Source organism: Callospermophilus lateralis, chromosome 1 (assembly GCF_048772815.1).
Source record: "Callospermophilus lateralis isolate mCalLat2 chromosome 1, mCalLat2.hap1, whole genome shotgun sequence".
NCBI lineage: Eukaryota > Metazoa > Chordata > Mammalia > Rodentia > Sciuridae > Callospermophilus > Callospermophilus lateralis.
Window position 1 is genome coordinate 13,817,433 of NC_135305.1, and position 15,716 is coordinate 13,833,148.

At 44.5% G+C, this 15,716-nt stretch overlaps 1 protein-coding gene across 1 annotated transcript in view; it reads left to right on the forward strand.

Moving 5' to 3' along the window:
* Nucleotides 1–15,014, forward strand: part of Dennd11 (DENN domain containing 11) — a 41,337-nt gene extending 26,323 nt beyond the window's left edge. The window contains exons 5-9 of the mRNA XM_076832495.2: nucleotides 5,042–5,180; nucleotides 6,542–6,673; nucleotides 6,817–6,967; nucleotides 7,649–7,717; nucleotides 9,316–15,014. Of these exons, the coding sequence (XP_076688610.2) occupies nucleotides 5,042–5,180; nucleotides 6,542–6,673; nucleotides 6,817–6,967; nucleotides 7,649–7,717; nucleotides 9,316–9,511 (687 nt within the window). The 3' untranslated portion in view covers nucleotides 9,512–15,014. The remainder of the gene's footprint in view (nucleotides 1–5,041; nucleotides 5,181–6,541; nucleotides 6,674–6,816; nucleotides 6,968–7,648; nucleotides 7,718–9,315) is intronic.
* The last annotated feature ends 702 nt before the right edge of the window (nucleotides 15,015–15,716 follow it).

Genomic DNA, 15,716 nt, shown 5'->3' on the forward strand with positions numbered 1-15,716 from the left:
TGCAGGACTTATGTTTACATAGGACATGTGCTAAAGCCAGTGCTCAGTCTACCCTACTTCACTGCCTTTGCGGAGATGTGGATATGGGAAAACACAAGACAAGCTCATGGGTATGAGCAAACTTGTCTGGGATTAAATTTTTATGTCACCTGGTCATAAGAGAAAAGGCTGGAAAGATAGATTGGATTCAGATTTGGAAAACTTTAAATAGTAGGCCATGGAATTTGAACCCTAAAAAGTAACAGTAAGGGTCTTATCAGGAAAGCAGAGACCACATTAAGTATTTCAAACTAATTCAATGTAGGGAATCAGTAAACAGGAGTTGGAAGCCCAAAGGAATAGGTGGGACTGAAGCTGGTCCTCACCATGGAAGATGAGCCTGTAAAAACATCTGGACTTTCAATGCACAGTCAAAGCCAGGGCTGGTGTTGAGCCTCTGCCTCCTACAACATTGATTGATTGGGCTTCATTATGTTTGGAAAAGTTCCATTTTTTCATTTCAAAGCAGCAGGGCATGGTCCTTAAGCAGGGTTCTTGGAGAATAGCATCTTCCCTTTGCTATATAATACCTTCTATTACTCATAGATTGCTGCATAATAAATTACTCAAGAGTAAAACTTGAAAGAGTACATATTTATTACCTTACCGTGTCTGTGAGTCAGGAATCCAGGCATGACTTGACTGGGTCTTCTCCTTCATTGTCTTTTGTGATACTGCAGTTGAGGTGTCAGCTCTTATTGGGGTGTCATTAGAAGGTTCAACAAGAAAATTAGCCACTTCTAAGCTCGTGTGGGTATTGGTAGGATTAGATTTCTTTGGGGATATTGTACTGAAATCCTCAGTACTTGCTGGCTGTTCTTAGTTATGAGATTTCTCTGTATGGCAGCTTGCTTTATCAAAACCAGCAAGAAAGGGTTGGTTAGCAATATAGATGTCAGAATCCTTTGTAACCTAATCATAGAAGTGACAACCTGTCGTGTAGCCACATTCTCTTGATGAGAAAGAAGCAAGTTACTCCAGGGGAACAGGGAATTGCATAAGTCTATAAATACCAACAGGATGGAACCACAGGTGCTGGAGCAATTGGAGGAGGGGCCTCAGCACAGCCCGTAGTTAGATCTCTGAGGGTAGGACTGTACTCCTGATTCTTCACCTCTCAGGGGCATGAGAGTGCTCAGAATTGTTGGAAGCTGGAGTCAGGTGTCTTTTTCTGCTGCAGAGAACTCCCTCCCTCCTTCCTTCCTTCCTTCCTTCCTTCCTTCCTCCCTCCCTCCCTCCCTCCCTCCCTCCCTCCTTCCCTCCCTCCCTCCCTCCCTCCCTCCTTCCCTCCCTCCTTCCCTCCGGTTTACTGGGATCCAGTAAATGGAGTTTTCAGACTTCTCAGTCCTATGACATGGGCTGAGAGACAGAAATGGTCTGAGGGTGATCAGGGGCATTCTGGGCTTGTCTTGATCTGAACCCTCCCCCTAATTCTGTTTCTTTTGAGGGAAATTGCTGGTGGGCTAGTTCCAAAGCCATGGGGAAGTGACCAACATCTGACCTGAATGTCCCTAGATTCCTCTTCCCAAGAGGCCAAGAAGGAGGGATAAAGGGAGAAAAGGGAAAATTGCCATATGCTTTAGCCCTATTGAGGGCAGCTCATTAACATACCAGTTAAGATCCAAGGAACTGGGCTGGGGATGTGGCTCGAGTGTAGCGTGCTTGTCTGGCACGCATGTGGCCCGGGTTTGATCCTCAGCACCACATACAAACAAAGATGTTGTGTCTGCCAAAAACTAGAAAAATAAATATTAAAAAAATTCTCTCTCTCTCTCTTTAAAAAAAAAGATCCAAGGAACTGCAGAGAAAAGAGTACTTTCATAGATTACAGATGTCTTTTTATAAAAAAAATAATGTCAGCATATTAAAATTAAAAATACATGTACGTTTTTTTCAGCAGTTCACTTCTCAAGGTGTCCTCTAGATGTAAACCCACCTGAATGATGTATGTGTAAACATGTTTAATTCAACACTGCTCAGGGTGGTAGAAAACTAGAATGCCCATATAGTAAACAGTTATTGTGGATAATGAATTAGAGTATGAGATGATGATTGGGATGGCCTATTTGTTTGAGAGTAGCAAGGGGAGAAAACTATAGATGATATAATCAATTTTAAAAATATTGATAGACTTAAGTATAGATACAGATATACGCATCCCTGAGCATGGAGAACTATGGATGGTTGTATACCATGTTATTAATACATATATGACCTGGGGGTGAGGTAAAGCATGGAGGGGAGAAGAGGGTAATCCTTGGGTATATAAAAAAGAAAAGATCCAGGAGGAGATGGCAGCTCTAAAAAAGTGCTATACAGTCAGCCCTTTGTGTCTGTGGTTCTATATCCACAGATTTGAGCACTGCAGATTGAAAATTTTTTTTGAAAACTGCATCTGTACTAAACACATATAGACTTTTTGTCATTCTGTAAATAATGCAGTACAACAAATATCACATGGTATTTACATTCTCTTAGGTATTATAAGTAGCCCAGAAATACTTTAAAGTATACAGGAAGATATATGCAGATACTATTCCATTTTATAAGGTATTGCACATCTACAGATTTTGGCATCTGTGAGAGGCCATGGAGCCGGTCCTCCACAGATACAGAGGGAAAACTTATATGATTCTATTCTCCATTTATGGAAAATCACACACATATATGTACATATATATATATATATATATATATGGGTATATATTTGTATATATGTCATATATATGTATATATGTATATAGATGAATATAGAAATTTGTCTATAAGCATTTTACTGAAATATAACATTTATGGGAACAAATTAAAAATTATAAGTATATAGTTTGATGAATCTTTACAATGTGTACTCATGTATAAAAAAAATTTAAGTGATTTTTAAAAATAGGAATCGGATGTAAGACTGTTGTGGAAGAAAATAAAAATAAGAACCTAGAATGGAGGAAGAGGATGGAAGCCTCTGGAGAGGTCCAGTGAGTGGCTGTTCACTGTACCATAGGGCAGTGGAGGGATGAGGGCAGGATGCAGCTCCAGGAGCAAATGGATCCCCAAGTGGAGGGCATAGGATGTTGAAGATGGAACCCCAGGGTTTGCCAGCAACGGATAGGGAATAAGAAGAGGATGGGGTTCTGGCTTGGAAGATTGGAGGGAAAACATAAAAACTGAAATTGTAGGCATTATGCAAAGAGAATTCTCTGTGCAAGCCACAGAGGAGTGAGGGTGAAAAAAGGGAAACATTTAAATTGAGCAGGAGACAAGTCTGTCTCATGCTTTTGAACAGGGTCAATGAGGGGTATGAGGTCTCTTCAGCTGACTCTCATGAGTGAGGCAGTAGTAAGCACTTAGATTTTTCTTAAAATGCAAACCTGTGTTCTTGAGTAAACAAATAAACGAGATAAGAATTGATTAAGGCTCATTGGTTTGTGGACTCTCTGATGCAGGACACACTGGTGCAAGCCTGGCCAGGCCTTCCTGAGTGGAAGCACGTTAAGGGCTTGGAGAAGCCGGAGGGAGGGAAGGTGGGGAGGATGGGCTGTGCTTCAGCTCCCTTCCTGTCTGTTGCTGTATGACTGGATGAAAGGTGGTGAGGAGGGTGCTGACCACACTTGGTGCCTTTCCTCTTGGTGGTTTGGATGTAGGTAGGTCACAGATAAAGCCTGCTCAGTGGAGGGCAGTCTTTCACCACAGCCTGTGGCAAGTGAATGGTCAGTGCCTTGGAAAGGGAAATGCCCATCCCAATCATCTAGGTGCAGTCTTGGAGGGCCAAGGACAGCTCTAGTCTTGGCTGGCAGAGCACAGAAGCCTTCTCAGGGCTCAGGTATTTGGTTTGGCCCTTTCCAAGGGCTCTCAGTCCTTAAACCCCAGGCCACAGCTTTGATAGGGCTGCCTTTCTTCAGGACTGCTCTTTCCTGCATCACTAGTGGGAAATGATGGCTCTTCCGATTGACACTTAGGCATGGAAATAACCTGCTGGAAGGCTCACGGGCACCTGGTTTGAACTTTCTGTTCTGTAAATGACCTAATGGTCCCTGTATATGGGCCATTCCTAGTTGCTAAGTATTTAATGTTTTGCCTCAGGTGGTCCTTATAGCCATGCGAGGTAGGTGATGGCCTCCCTGTTTTACAAAGTAGGAAAGTGAACTAGGTAAGTGAGCTGTAAGAATTTAATTTAAAAAAATAAGTAAATATGGGTAAATTGCAGAAAGAGCAATAGAAGGAAGGGAACGGGGTTGGGGAGAGGGAAAAGGAAGGAGAGGTAATGGGATCTGATTAGAACAAGATATATTCCATGCTTATATAATTATGTTAAAATAGATTCTACTATTGTGTATAACTAAAGAGAAAAAAATTAAAAAATTTAAAAAAAAGAAAAAAGAAAAGTGAGCTGCTCTGTCCAGGCCTCCCTGTTAGTGAATGGGAGAGCTGGGACTGGATTCAGCCTTCCTGGGGACACAGCTTATCCTCTTCACCTCTCCAGTATTCCTGGATGCAGGCTGTCTGCAATTCATATGAAAAGGAAGGGCCCTGAGGGTTCCCAGCAAGTGACCCTGGTGTTCCCCCTGCCTGTGCCCCCTGTAGACCCCTTGCTTTGCCCAATAGCAGGCCACCTGGTGCTGGGGGCTCTAATCTGGGACTATGTGCTCATTATTTTATTATGGTACTTAATTAATATTTTGAATTGAATTTTCTCACTGAGGCATATTTTCTCTTCAGAGATACTGTTATTTTTGACTTTTAGGAAGTCAAATTCAGCTTTGCTTCCTCCATACTTTCTCCTGAGTAATTAATGATCCTTAAACGTCAACATATCAGCAGAATAGACATACTATAGAAATTCAGTTTAAAGATAAGACTTTTAAAGTGACAAATATTTTGTGCAGGAATAACCATCTGTTATTGTTTGCTTGGACTTTGGAGTTTTGGAGTCAGCATTGGAAATTCTTCACAGTATTTCTGACCAGCTCTTCCTTTTTCTCCTCTGCCCCTTTTTATTTTTTTTCAGATTACACACCCAGCTGGCTGCATGTCTCAGTTTATTAAGTTCTTTGGCGAGCAAATCCTCATCCTCTGGAAATTTGCCTTACTTCGAAAGCGCATTTTGATATTTTCTCCTCCTCCTGTGGGCGTTGTATGCTATAGAGGTAACTGAAGCCAAAGTCAAGGTTCTCCCTAAGTTCCCAAAACATAGACTGCTGGAGTCTCTCTCTTGTTGATCAAATTTGAAGTCTCTCTCTTGTTGATCAAATTTGGGTTTTGAGACTTGCAGTGGCCTGACTGGATTCGTATGGAACCTGGCAGCAACAAAGAGCATGTACTGGGTGACACATCAGTGGCCTTTCGAGAGAGAAATGTGGGAAGGCAGAAAAGATGGATTCTAGATGTATATAAGATAAACTTGATAAAACTTGCCTGATTAGGTTGTAAAGGTCCTGGTATATGGGAGGGCATAACAGGAAGAGTCTGTGATGACAGGGAGGTAGAGCCACCAAAACTCAGAAAACATGGCGGAAGGTTGGTTGGGCAGGGTTAACTTGGGACACGATGAAGGTGTTCTGCCTGTGAGTCTTTCCTGGGGAGATGTATGCCAGGCACTTGAGTAATGGGTTCAGAACCTCTGGGGGAAAGCTGGGCTGGAGATGGTGATTTGAGAGTGTTGTAGGGGCTGTCCTGATAACCAGGGGATGGGGTATCACTGGGGAGAGTGTGTGAACAGCAGCATGCCAGGCACAGGAGGTGGATTGACAATTGTGGAAGATGTTCCAGGGGAGATGGAAGAGTCAGAAGAAGGCGGGGGACTGGGAATGAAAGGGTTACAGTAGGTCAAAGTCTTGAGAAGGGGGAAGGTCAACAGGGACAGAAAGAGTGCAAAGTGTATGTGCTGGATTTGGTAAGACATTGCTTGTGTGACCTTGAAGAAGTCAGGTTCTACTGTGGGAGACTTGCCCTCAGTCTCCTCAGAATTCCAGGACCACCTGGTTACTGATGAACCAGGATAGTAGAGAACAAAGCCCTTCATAGTCCCTATGTTACTCCACTTCCTGTTGCTAAAGCAGAATGCCTGGGGCTGGTTAATTCATACAGAAAGAGGTTTATTTTGGTTCATGGTTCTGGAAGGCCAAGAATATGGTGCTGGCATCTGCCTAGTTTCTGGTGAGGGTCTCACGAGTGCAAGTGGGTATACATGGAAGAGAAGCACAGGAGAGAGAAGTTCCAGGCTCACTTTATGACCAAATGCTCTGGAGATAACTAACACACTGCCGTGGGAACTACATTAATGCCTTCATGGGGGTGAAGCTCCCATGAGAGGATTCCCTCTTAGAGGCCCCACCACCTCTTGGTACTGATACATTGCAGCCAAGCCTCCACATGCGTTTGGCTGGGACAGACCACATCTAATCCATAACAGCTTCCACATGGGCTACAGTTCAGAGAAGGTGTTGTCCAGCAGGCTTCGGTGGAAGAGGGACATGGGGGGCAAACTCTTCTCACCTCCATCCTCCAGTGTACTGCTGTTGTTGCCTGGCCAACGTCTCCCTGCCTGGCATAGGGGGCACCATTCCTGAGTCCAAGCCCTTCTTCTATGTGAACGTGGCGGACATCGAGAGCCTGGAGGTAGAGGTGTCCTATGTGGCCTGTGAGTATGGGTACCTCCCCTCATGCTTCCCCTGTGTCCCAGTCCCTCTCTTCCTCCCTGCCTCTTTGCTTCTCCAGTGGGGTAGGGCTGGTTCCCTCGGTGACCCTGCAGGGTTCCCACCTGCTTAGCCTGGGGTTCCGCAGGCACCACAGAGAAGATATTTGAAGAGAAGCGGGAGCTGTACGATGTTTATGTGGACAACCAAAATGTGAAGACACACCACGGCCACCTGCAGCCCCTGCTGAAGATCAACAGTGCTGACAGGGAAAAGTACCGGCGGCTTAATGAGCAGAGGTAGGGGCGGAGGCGAGCTGTTCCTGTGGATGCAGCTGGGCCAGCGCCACACTTGAGAAGGAGGGCTGGGTGGCCTGGGGGTTCTGCCCTTCTCAGGATCTCCCTGGGGTCTCTGTGAATCTCACACCTTCCCTCCTGGTGCATTCCTGCCAGGATGCATGCTGCCTAGGAGATAGAAATGAAGGGGATCCCTGCATGTCACCCTTATAGGAAAGGGGCAGATACATGATTTCTCTCTGACTGGCTTTGGAAACTCTGAAGCCTAGGGACAATTATACTAGCTTCCAAAATCTCCCCAAATGACCTTGTTTATGTTTGGAACCACCATTTATTGAGCATCTATACTGTATGGATCACTGTATTTGAAACTTGCTTATGCATTATCTCCTGTAGTTCTCAGTAATTTGGTTACCTGTGAGTTAAATGGGATCATTGTCATCCCCATTTGATGGACAGAGGAAGGATTACCACTTACTTGAGGTTTCCAGGGGCAGAACTAGCCACAGACCCTGGAGTTTTGAATCCACATCCTGTGCATCCTTTCCTGTCCCTCCTCTCCTTGCCCCAGGATGGAGGCCTGCTTTGATCAGTGCTGCTTCCAGGAGGATGTGGCCCACTGCAGATGCTTGGCCACTGGTGGGTGGCTGGGCACCTGTCTGATGGTGGTCTCTTCCCCAACAGGCAGATGCTATTGTATTCCCAGGAAGTGGAAGAAGACTACAACCCTTGTGAGGAGGACCTCTTTGTGCTGTGAGTCTGCCCAGGCCAGTGGTTGTGGGTCTCCCCGAGAATCCCTTCAGCATTGACTGCTTGGGATAACCTGGGTCCCTCCCATGTCACCCACGGCAGTCCAGCAATGTCCTTTATTGCTGCCAAGGGCTATTAGAACTGGGCTGTTTATAGAGGCAACCTGAACCCTAAAAGGCCATATAGGGAAAGAGGCAGGAACAGGTCATTGAGAGGAACAGGAGGTCTGGGATGTGCCTCTGCTGGGCTTTTGCATTCAGACATCTTCAATTAGAACCTTGGTGCTCCTCAGGGCTCAGGGACTTCTCATCTGTGGTTTCCTCTGAATAGAGCAGTTCCTCATGCTGAGTGTTATGGGTTTTCTGAAAATTGAACCATGGAATTGAATGGAATCTTCCCCAGGATCTGATGGGGTGGCCTCCTGGCCTGTACACCTGGAGCACTGATTGCAAGGATAAGCAATTTTAAGAGAAAATTGAGAAACAGTCTCTCAGCTTCCTGTTTGGTCTTCCTGTGCCATGTGCAGGGATAAGGGTGAGGAACAACACTGGACAGTTACCAGCTTTGATGGAAACTCCCTGTGGACATTCCTACAGTGGCTCCTGATCCTCATGGCGTACTTTCTAAGGCATGCACACCGTAGATGTGCAGGCATCCAGGAATCAAATGGGGCCACTGTCTCTCAAGGTTTGACACAGGCCATGGCATTTAAAATTCTGAGTGCCAGAGCTGCTTTAGACTTAGAAACCTCTGTTGACTCAGAGCTCTAAGCTGGACTGCTGTACCACAGCTTAGAGAGACAAGTAATGGCACTCTGAACATCACTCATTTATTTATGTGGTACCATAAAGCCATGACTTTTAACTCTTTTTCTAGGCATAATCCCTCTCCCCCAAAAAAGAATAATCAAAGGAAAACACACACCCAGGGACTGTTTGCGCCAGTCTCAGTGGACATGACTCACCTTCCCTTTCTCCCTTAACCTCCCCACTTCCAGTGCTGCTGGCTTCAGAATAGCCCCGTGCCTACCCCCACTTCAGTGCCCACATTCTTAGTGGCCATTGCCAGCCATGGTGGGCTGTCCACAAGTCCCAGGGCCTTCTGTTCTCCAGTGAGGATTCTTGGCTGCCATCTAGCATGGCCTCTCCCGAGCTCTGAAAGGTGAATTTTAGCTTCTTACTTGAAATCTTGACCTCAAAACTATGTTATCAGGCCTTGTGTTTTCAACTTTCTCTTCCTCTTATGACTAAGCAGGAGAGGAAAGCAGGAAATAGGGGCCCCTCCCTAGGGCTATATTTAAATCGCTAGTGACTTCCCTCTTAACAGGAAAATGGTGTTGGCAGCAAGGCTGGCACCACTCAGAGATCTGCCAATCATCCTGTGACTCACACCACCTGGCTCTTGCTAACCTTAGTGGTACTTTAATAACTGTATAATGAAACTTTGACCCTGTTTTCTTCTTTTAAAAGGTGTTTTGGTTTATTTTTGAAAGCTTTCAAAAGTCAGTTCAACAAAACAGTATAGTTTAGATTCCTGTGTGTGGATTATTTGGTGAGCTCTTTCGTCTCTCCTTTCCTCCCTTTCCCGCCTTGTGAATGCAGGTTTTTCCTAGAGCAAAACAACCGGATATTTCAGACTTTGTTGGAGGTGTCTGCCAGTCAGGACAAAACTCTGACAGCAGAGCATGCCAGGGGCATGGGCCTGGATCCCCAAGGAGACCGAAGCTTCCTAATGGACCTGCTGGAGGCCTACGGCATTGATGTCATGCTGGTCATTGACAACCCCTGTTGCCCATAGGATGAGTGACATGGGAGGACTGGTGAGCCACTCACATGGGTGAACGTAGCCTGGAGTATATCCCAGGCCCCCAATGGCCTGTTTTTAATTATGGTGACACAAAGGAAGATTGTTTATACTTTCCAACAAATGTAACTCTTGCAAATTCCTTTCTTCCCTTTTCCCTAAAGGTAACGTGAGATGGCCTTGATTTGTCCTTCCTGCTTTGCTAGGACACTGAATTCTATCACCATATCCCGGAGCTGCTGCTTTGGGTTTAGTCTTTGGAGTTCTGTCACTATGAGCAGGCTGAGCTCTGAAAACAGTGGGGTGGACTGCTCAGAAAATCTGTGTGTCCTTGTCCCTTGATGCATTCAAGAAGACAACCATCTGTCCAGTGTGGCCTTAGATGTTCATCTGCCTGAGAGCAGAAACTAACCAGATGACCTTTCAAGATCATCAGGTTCTATGAGTCAGTGGTCTTGGGATCAAAAACCTTTTCCTTAGGGCAAGTCTGTGTCTTCCTTGTTCACTTGAATAGGGACCACAGAAAGGGACAAAGGGTTGTTTTTGACACCAGATAGCTTCTTTAAGGACCGAATGACAGGGAGAGGTTTCTTATTGGTCAACTGAAAGCTACACTCATAGACTGAAGCCTTGAAACTCTTCCTAAACTAAGTGAATGATGGGCACTTAATGTAATGTGCTCATTCTTTCTCTGAATCCCTCCTCTTAGGTTGGGTTGGCAAATTCCTAAGGGCCAGTGGTAGCCCTGGAGCTCCCAAGAAGATTTATTTTATAATTTAGTCTCTTAAGGGCTAAATATTTTCTTGGAATAACTTGGGTATTTTTAGAGGGTAGAGGGGAGATGTTCAAGAGGGGCAGATGTGTGGATTATTTGGTGAGCTCTTTCGTCTCTCCTTTCCTCCCTTTCCCGTCTTGTGAATGAGAACAAGCTCTAAGTTTCTTCATCTGGATGACGGTTCCCTGGAGACATTACCAGCAACCCCCTGCATCAGATACATGCATTAGATTCCTAAATCTAGCCAGAACCTGAGCTGATTGACAGAGGTTGGAGACTGATGTTAATAAGACTGTTAGCCAGTCTGGAGTGCTCACAAACATCTTTTTAGCAGGCTTAGTGATTGGGTCCTGAGACCTAAAAGATTTGTTGAAGAAAATCTGACAGTGTCTTCCCCTCAGGGAGTGGCCAGGAGCCCTCAGGTGTTAGTCATAATCATATCTGCTTTCTTGAATGGTCTGGGATGGGTCCTGTAGTCACCTGCCTCTTCTCTTGGGATGGGTTACTTGATGGCTGCCAGCTTGGGTGAAAGGACACTTGTTAACCATAATCAGAAAGCCAGTTCCTGTGAGTAAAGTTTAGGTCTTCTGGGGCCATAGTTAAGGCTTTTGACCTGAGATCCTGGATTTTGGGTAACCTAACTTCTTCCCCTTCACCCTTCTGTTATTGGGATAGCCATCAATGCATCTTACAGGCTGGTGTACACAGCAGAGAAAGAACCTTCAAATGGATGGGTTATGTGTCTTATCAACTTAAGGTTCTTAGGGCTATTGCTTAATTTAAAAGTATTTTTCACTGTAGCTCCTTGATACAGAATTCAAAAGTAAATAAATTCACAAGTGGAAATGCAAATACAGTGACTAATCACAGTAGTATCTTATGTAAATATATAAATAAGTTTGGGCATTGAGAAGTAATATGTACAACTAACATTTTCTCCTTTGCATTGTGGATTTAGTCATCATTCCAGTAACATGTTTACAAAAGAAAACACACCTGTGCCCAGAGGCTGATGCTTCTTCACCTGCTTCCCCTTTATAAGCAACCCCCTCTGCTTGCCTTGCAAAGCTCACGGGGTCTTTCTCACTTGGGTCAACAAGTGGATACTTCTAGGGGTACCCTAGGGTTCAGGGTTTTCTAAGTTGAAGGTGGGTGGCTAGAGATAGGCATAGGGGGATTCTTCTGGAAGACACAGGCAGACCCTATCTCTGGAATTGGGGGATTTGCTAGAAGGACCCTGTCTAAATACTTTGGCTCCAGAGCCTTCTGTATGTGAACGCTTATGTTTCCTGTGCTGTTTTAACTCCAGGCTCAGAAGTGCTGCTCTAAAGACAGCAAGGTGAGAAGGAAGTTCTGTATTTTCCCTTTGAATAGAGCCAGGGCTGCGGTAGCTGTCTGTCTGGTCTCTGACTTGCTTGGGCTCATGAGGAAGGTGAGGGTATGAGTGTGGGAGGCCCAGAGGGGAATGCACCCAGGCAGTGCTGTCCTAAGTCGTACAGGCCTGGACTAGCTGACCCCAGAGCAGAACTTCTTGAACTTCGCCCTCAGTCCTTCTCTGCTTGCCGGCTTCCTCCTGATGCAGCCTCTGCTTGACTGAACAGCGTGAGCCCTTCACTCACTCCTTGCTGTGTATCACCCCAGCTATGACCTGGGCTACGTGGAACCTCTTGCTTCTGAGGTCACCTTTTGAAGTCTTGCTTAGTACCAGACTCTGCTGCTCCCACATGGGAAGTTAGCAGGCACAACCGTATCATTTGCTACAAGTTTCCTCTGGGGGGAACTTGTTTTTGAAGTACTAGGCAGGAATCTCTCTACAGTGACAGCAGAAGCTAGGAGCCATGTGAACCTGCTTTTCTGTCACTCTTTAAATATATTCTTAAAAAAAGAAAAAATCTGCTTTTGTTTGAAAGAAGTTGGCCACATCTTTCCCTGCTTAGGTCTAAGCTTAGTAGAGGCAGTGTTATCACCTCCACTGACCTCAGGAGCAGGGCTGGGTGGATCCTTGAGCCCTCTGCTGGTGGCCCTCACCTGTCCCTGCATAAGATACCAGACCCTGCTGGGGAGCTCTGAGCCTGATCTTGTGCCCCCTATGGACCACCTGCTGACTTGTGATCCTAGGGCTGCCCAATCATCCTTAAGTGGAAAGAGTCCTGTGGGGACTGGAATCAGGAATGGGATTTGTTTATATCCATGTTAAGTAGGACAAAGGCCTGTTAAAGTGAATGTTTTCAATTTTGTAGACTCAGCAGATAATAAAAAGAGTCAGATCCTGCAGGACTTATATCCTACCAGACTAAAAAGTATGCACCAAATCATTGATTAGCATTTGCTTTGGCTTTAAATATGAAACTGTCCGTAGGCCTGGCCTGGATCCATTCCAATGTCAGCATCCCACCTGGGACCTGTACAGTTCTGAGTACAGTGAACTAGAAGGCATCTGCCTCCCACACCCTCCATCCATTCTGGTATCTCTTCTCCTATCTGGCTAAGGGAGAGAGGCCAAACTTATTAGCATATTGATAGAAGTAATTTACATAAGAACTTACATCTTTAACTTACCTTTTTATAAACCATGTGAAGATCATGATGGGAAAGATAAAAGTAGCACACAGATGCAGATGTTGCCTGATGCCACATGTGAAGATCCATGTATTCTGTAACTACCTGTGATATTTTAGCTAGAAGATAAAGATAAATCATAGCTAAGTCATTGTTTTCATTCTGGTGGCTAGAGAATGAACTTGATGTCTTGATACACTGAAAGCCCTTCAAGTACAATAAAAATGTGAAATTATTCACCTTTCCATTGAGGCCTTCAGGGAACATTTCATAAAGGGTGGTAAAGAATTAACCTTCATTGGCAGAACATCAAACTTGGAGGAAAGGCAGGCACCTCAGGGACTGTTTTTCTCCTTTGAAAATGCATTGCCCAGGGAACTGATTACACTCCAAGTCTAGTGTAGACCATTCCTGGAGAGGCAGACTAATGAGTGGACTATGTGCAAGACAATGCTCAGCTTGACAGCGAACATGCAAGAAAATATGCAGACCAGCATGCCTACATGGGCTTCTCTTTCCCTGTTAGGTTCCAGGCTAGTAAGCTTGGAACCTAAGAGATACCGCCCCCCCCCGCCCCCGCCCCTGGCCATAACTTGCAGCTATGTCTGTGGTGAACATACTGCAGACCTGCAAGCCTACCTTGGCAGGGCAGGCCCCACCCTTCTCATTTCAGGAAAATTCTTCTCTGATTCAGGTGGGGGAGGGGAGGAGTTAAGGGCTCCTTTTACTCCCAAATTATTAGTTTTTACTATTCCATTTTTTATTACTAATATACCTCTGTTCCCAGGAGCTATTGGAGCACTAAATGTTGTGGGAAAAGGCTAACTGTGAATTAAGTTTATGTTTTTCTTATAAGAAATGGAAGTTTATTTTTATATTGATGTTACTATGTGATAAACTGAGTATGAAGATGTTGAAATGGAAAGAGATTTCAAAATTATAATCCTAGAAATGGGCAGCTTTCTAATTCCGTAGTGGTGAGACCCTTAGAAACGTTGTTTGGGAGAGTGAAAAGGACATTGTGCTGTGTGATCTGAACAGCACTCCAGGAGATAAACTTGACAGTCCCAGGAAGGAAGACACACACCAAGCTTCAGCAGGACTCTAGGACAGAAGAGGGTAAATGTGATCCTTCTGATTAGGCTCTCAGTCACCTGGAGAGAGGTGGGAACGGGAGGTGGTTTTAAAACTAGCACTTTACTTTATTTGGAGGGCTGGAATTTAGGGGTAGATGAGGTAAACTTGCAAATTTAGAAAGGGATTGGGAATTTTCTAGTGCTGTATAGACATCCAATGATGGTGAAGTGAAGCCCTGCTTTCATCTTTTTAGAATTTATTGTAGAACTTCAGTATAGCATGGGCTTTTAGAGATACTATACCCTAAGTTCAGAGAGTTTATTTAGTACCCTAGTAGGAAGGTGTTAATTATGTTTGTTATAGAATGCCTTTTAGACTAATGATGAATATATACTTTGCTTTCTAAGAACGGTTGAAGGATGTGGGTAAGGTGGAATATTATAAATTGGTCAGAGATGATCCACAAAATGAAAAATTCACACAGAGGTAACAGCTGGTTACAAGTATATTTGACTGACATTAGAGTGAAACTCCTTTGGGTAAATAAAGCAAAGCTGAATTATATAAAAGATCTGAAGACGGCATTAGGAAAAGTTTGGGCCTAGCATACGCACAACTGCCATCAGTGGGGAATGGCGAGGACTCTGCTTCTGATGAGTCTGGATGGGTGACCGGTGTGGGGTGGGTGGGGAGAGGCAAACAAAATGAACTTCCTATATTTACCCAACGCTTGTTGGCTAAATTTCTATATAACCTTTCCTGGAAAAGAAACAGTCATAGCCCTGGAAAACCTGTTTTTTCTGAGTTAGGATCAGCTTACCTCCCTTTCCCTATTGTGAGTAACACCCCAGCCTGAGTTATAGCAATAAGAGAAAGGGAATCTGTGTTTAAGTCTTCACCTTGTGATGAAATCAGATAGTTCCCAGGTGTTGCCCTCCTCTCTCTGTTTTCAATGGTAGTAATTTAAAGGCCTAAAGAAAGCTGATTAGTCCCAAGGCTAAGGGTAAATGTTTCTTGATTTTGTTCTGTAGTACAAATAACATCTATGTATATCATATCTGTATATATCTGAACTAAATTGTGTGCAGAGAGGTTGTTACAACTATATTTACAGAAAATGATTTTTACAATTAAAGTTCACATTTTAACATGAACATGTGTGCTTCCGTCCTTCACCTACTCTGAGATGTAGTCTGTGGTAGGAAGGAATGATGGCCCAGTCCGGGAGTGGAGCCTATGGGGCTGGTTGCTGGTTGTGAAGACAAAGGCGACTGCCTGCCCTCCATCCCAGTAGTGGAAACCACAGGTGAGACTAAAATGCCATCCGGAAGAGCCAGGGCTGTGCACCCTCAATCACAGGAAACTTCTAGAAGAAGCCCTTAGTTTCATGAAATCAGAGTTTAGTTTGAAACAACATGTATAGGTGTGTATGTATATTAAACTTTTATTCCATTTTTAACTTTTTTGGGGAGATATTTTAAACCAGTATAGAGTGAACTGCCGACAGTGGTGGTTCCAGAGTCAAACGGCTGGTGTTCAGAGCCAGGTTGCTGCCTTCTGAGTGAGGCGACCAACTAATACCTACATCGTAGATGATAGTGAGAACCAGTACATCAGACGCACCCCTGAAGCACTGGCACTTACTAGTGTAACTGTCAGCAAAAGAAAACTCTTGGTTATATTTTGTAGATAGCATCTACTCTATTTTTAATATGAATAATCTTAGCTTCTGAGCAAAATTAATCTGTTTGCACTAAACAGAAAGGGACCCAGGTTCTCCTTTGTTTG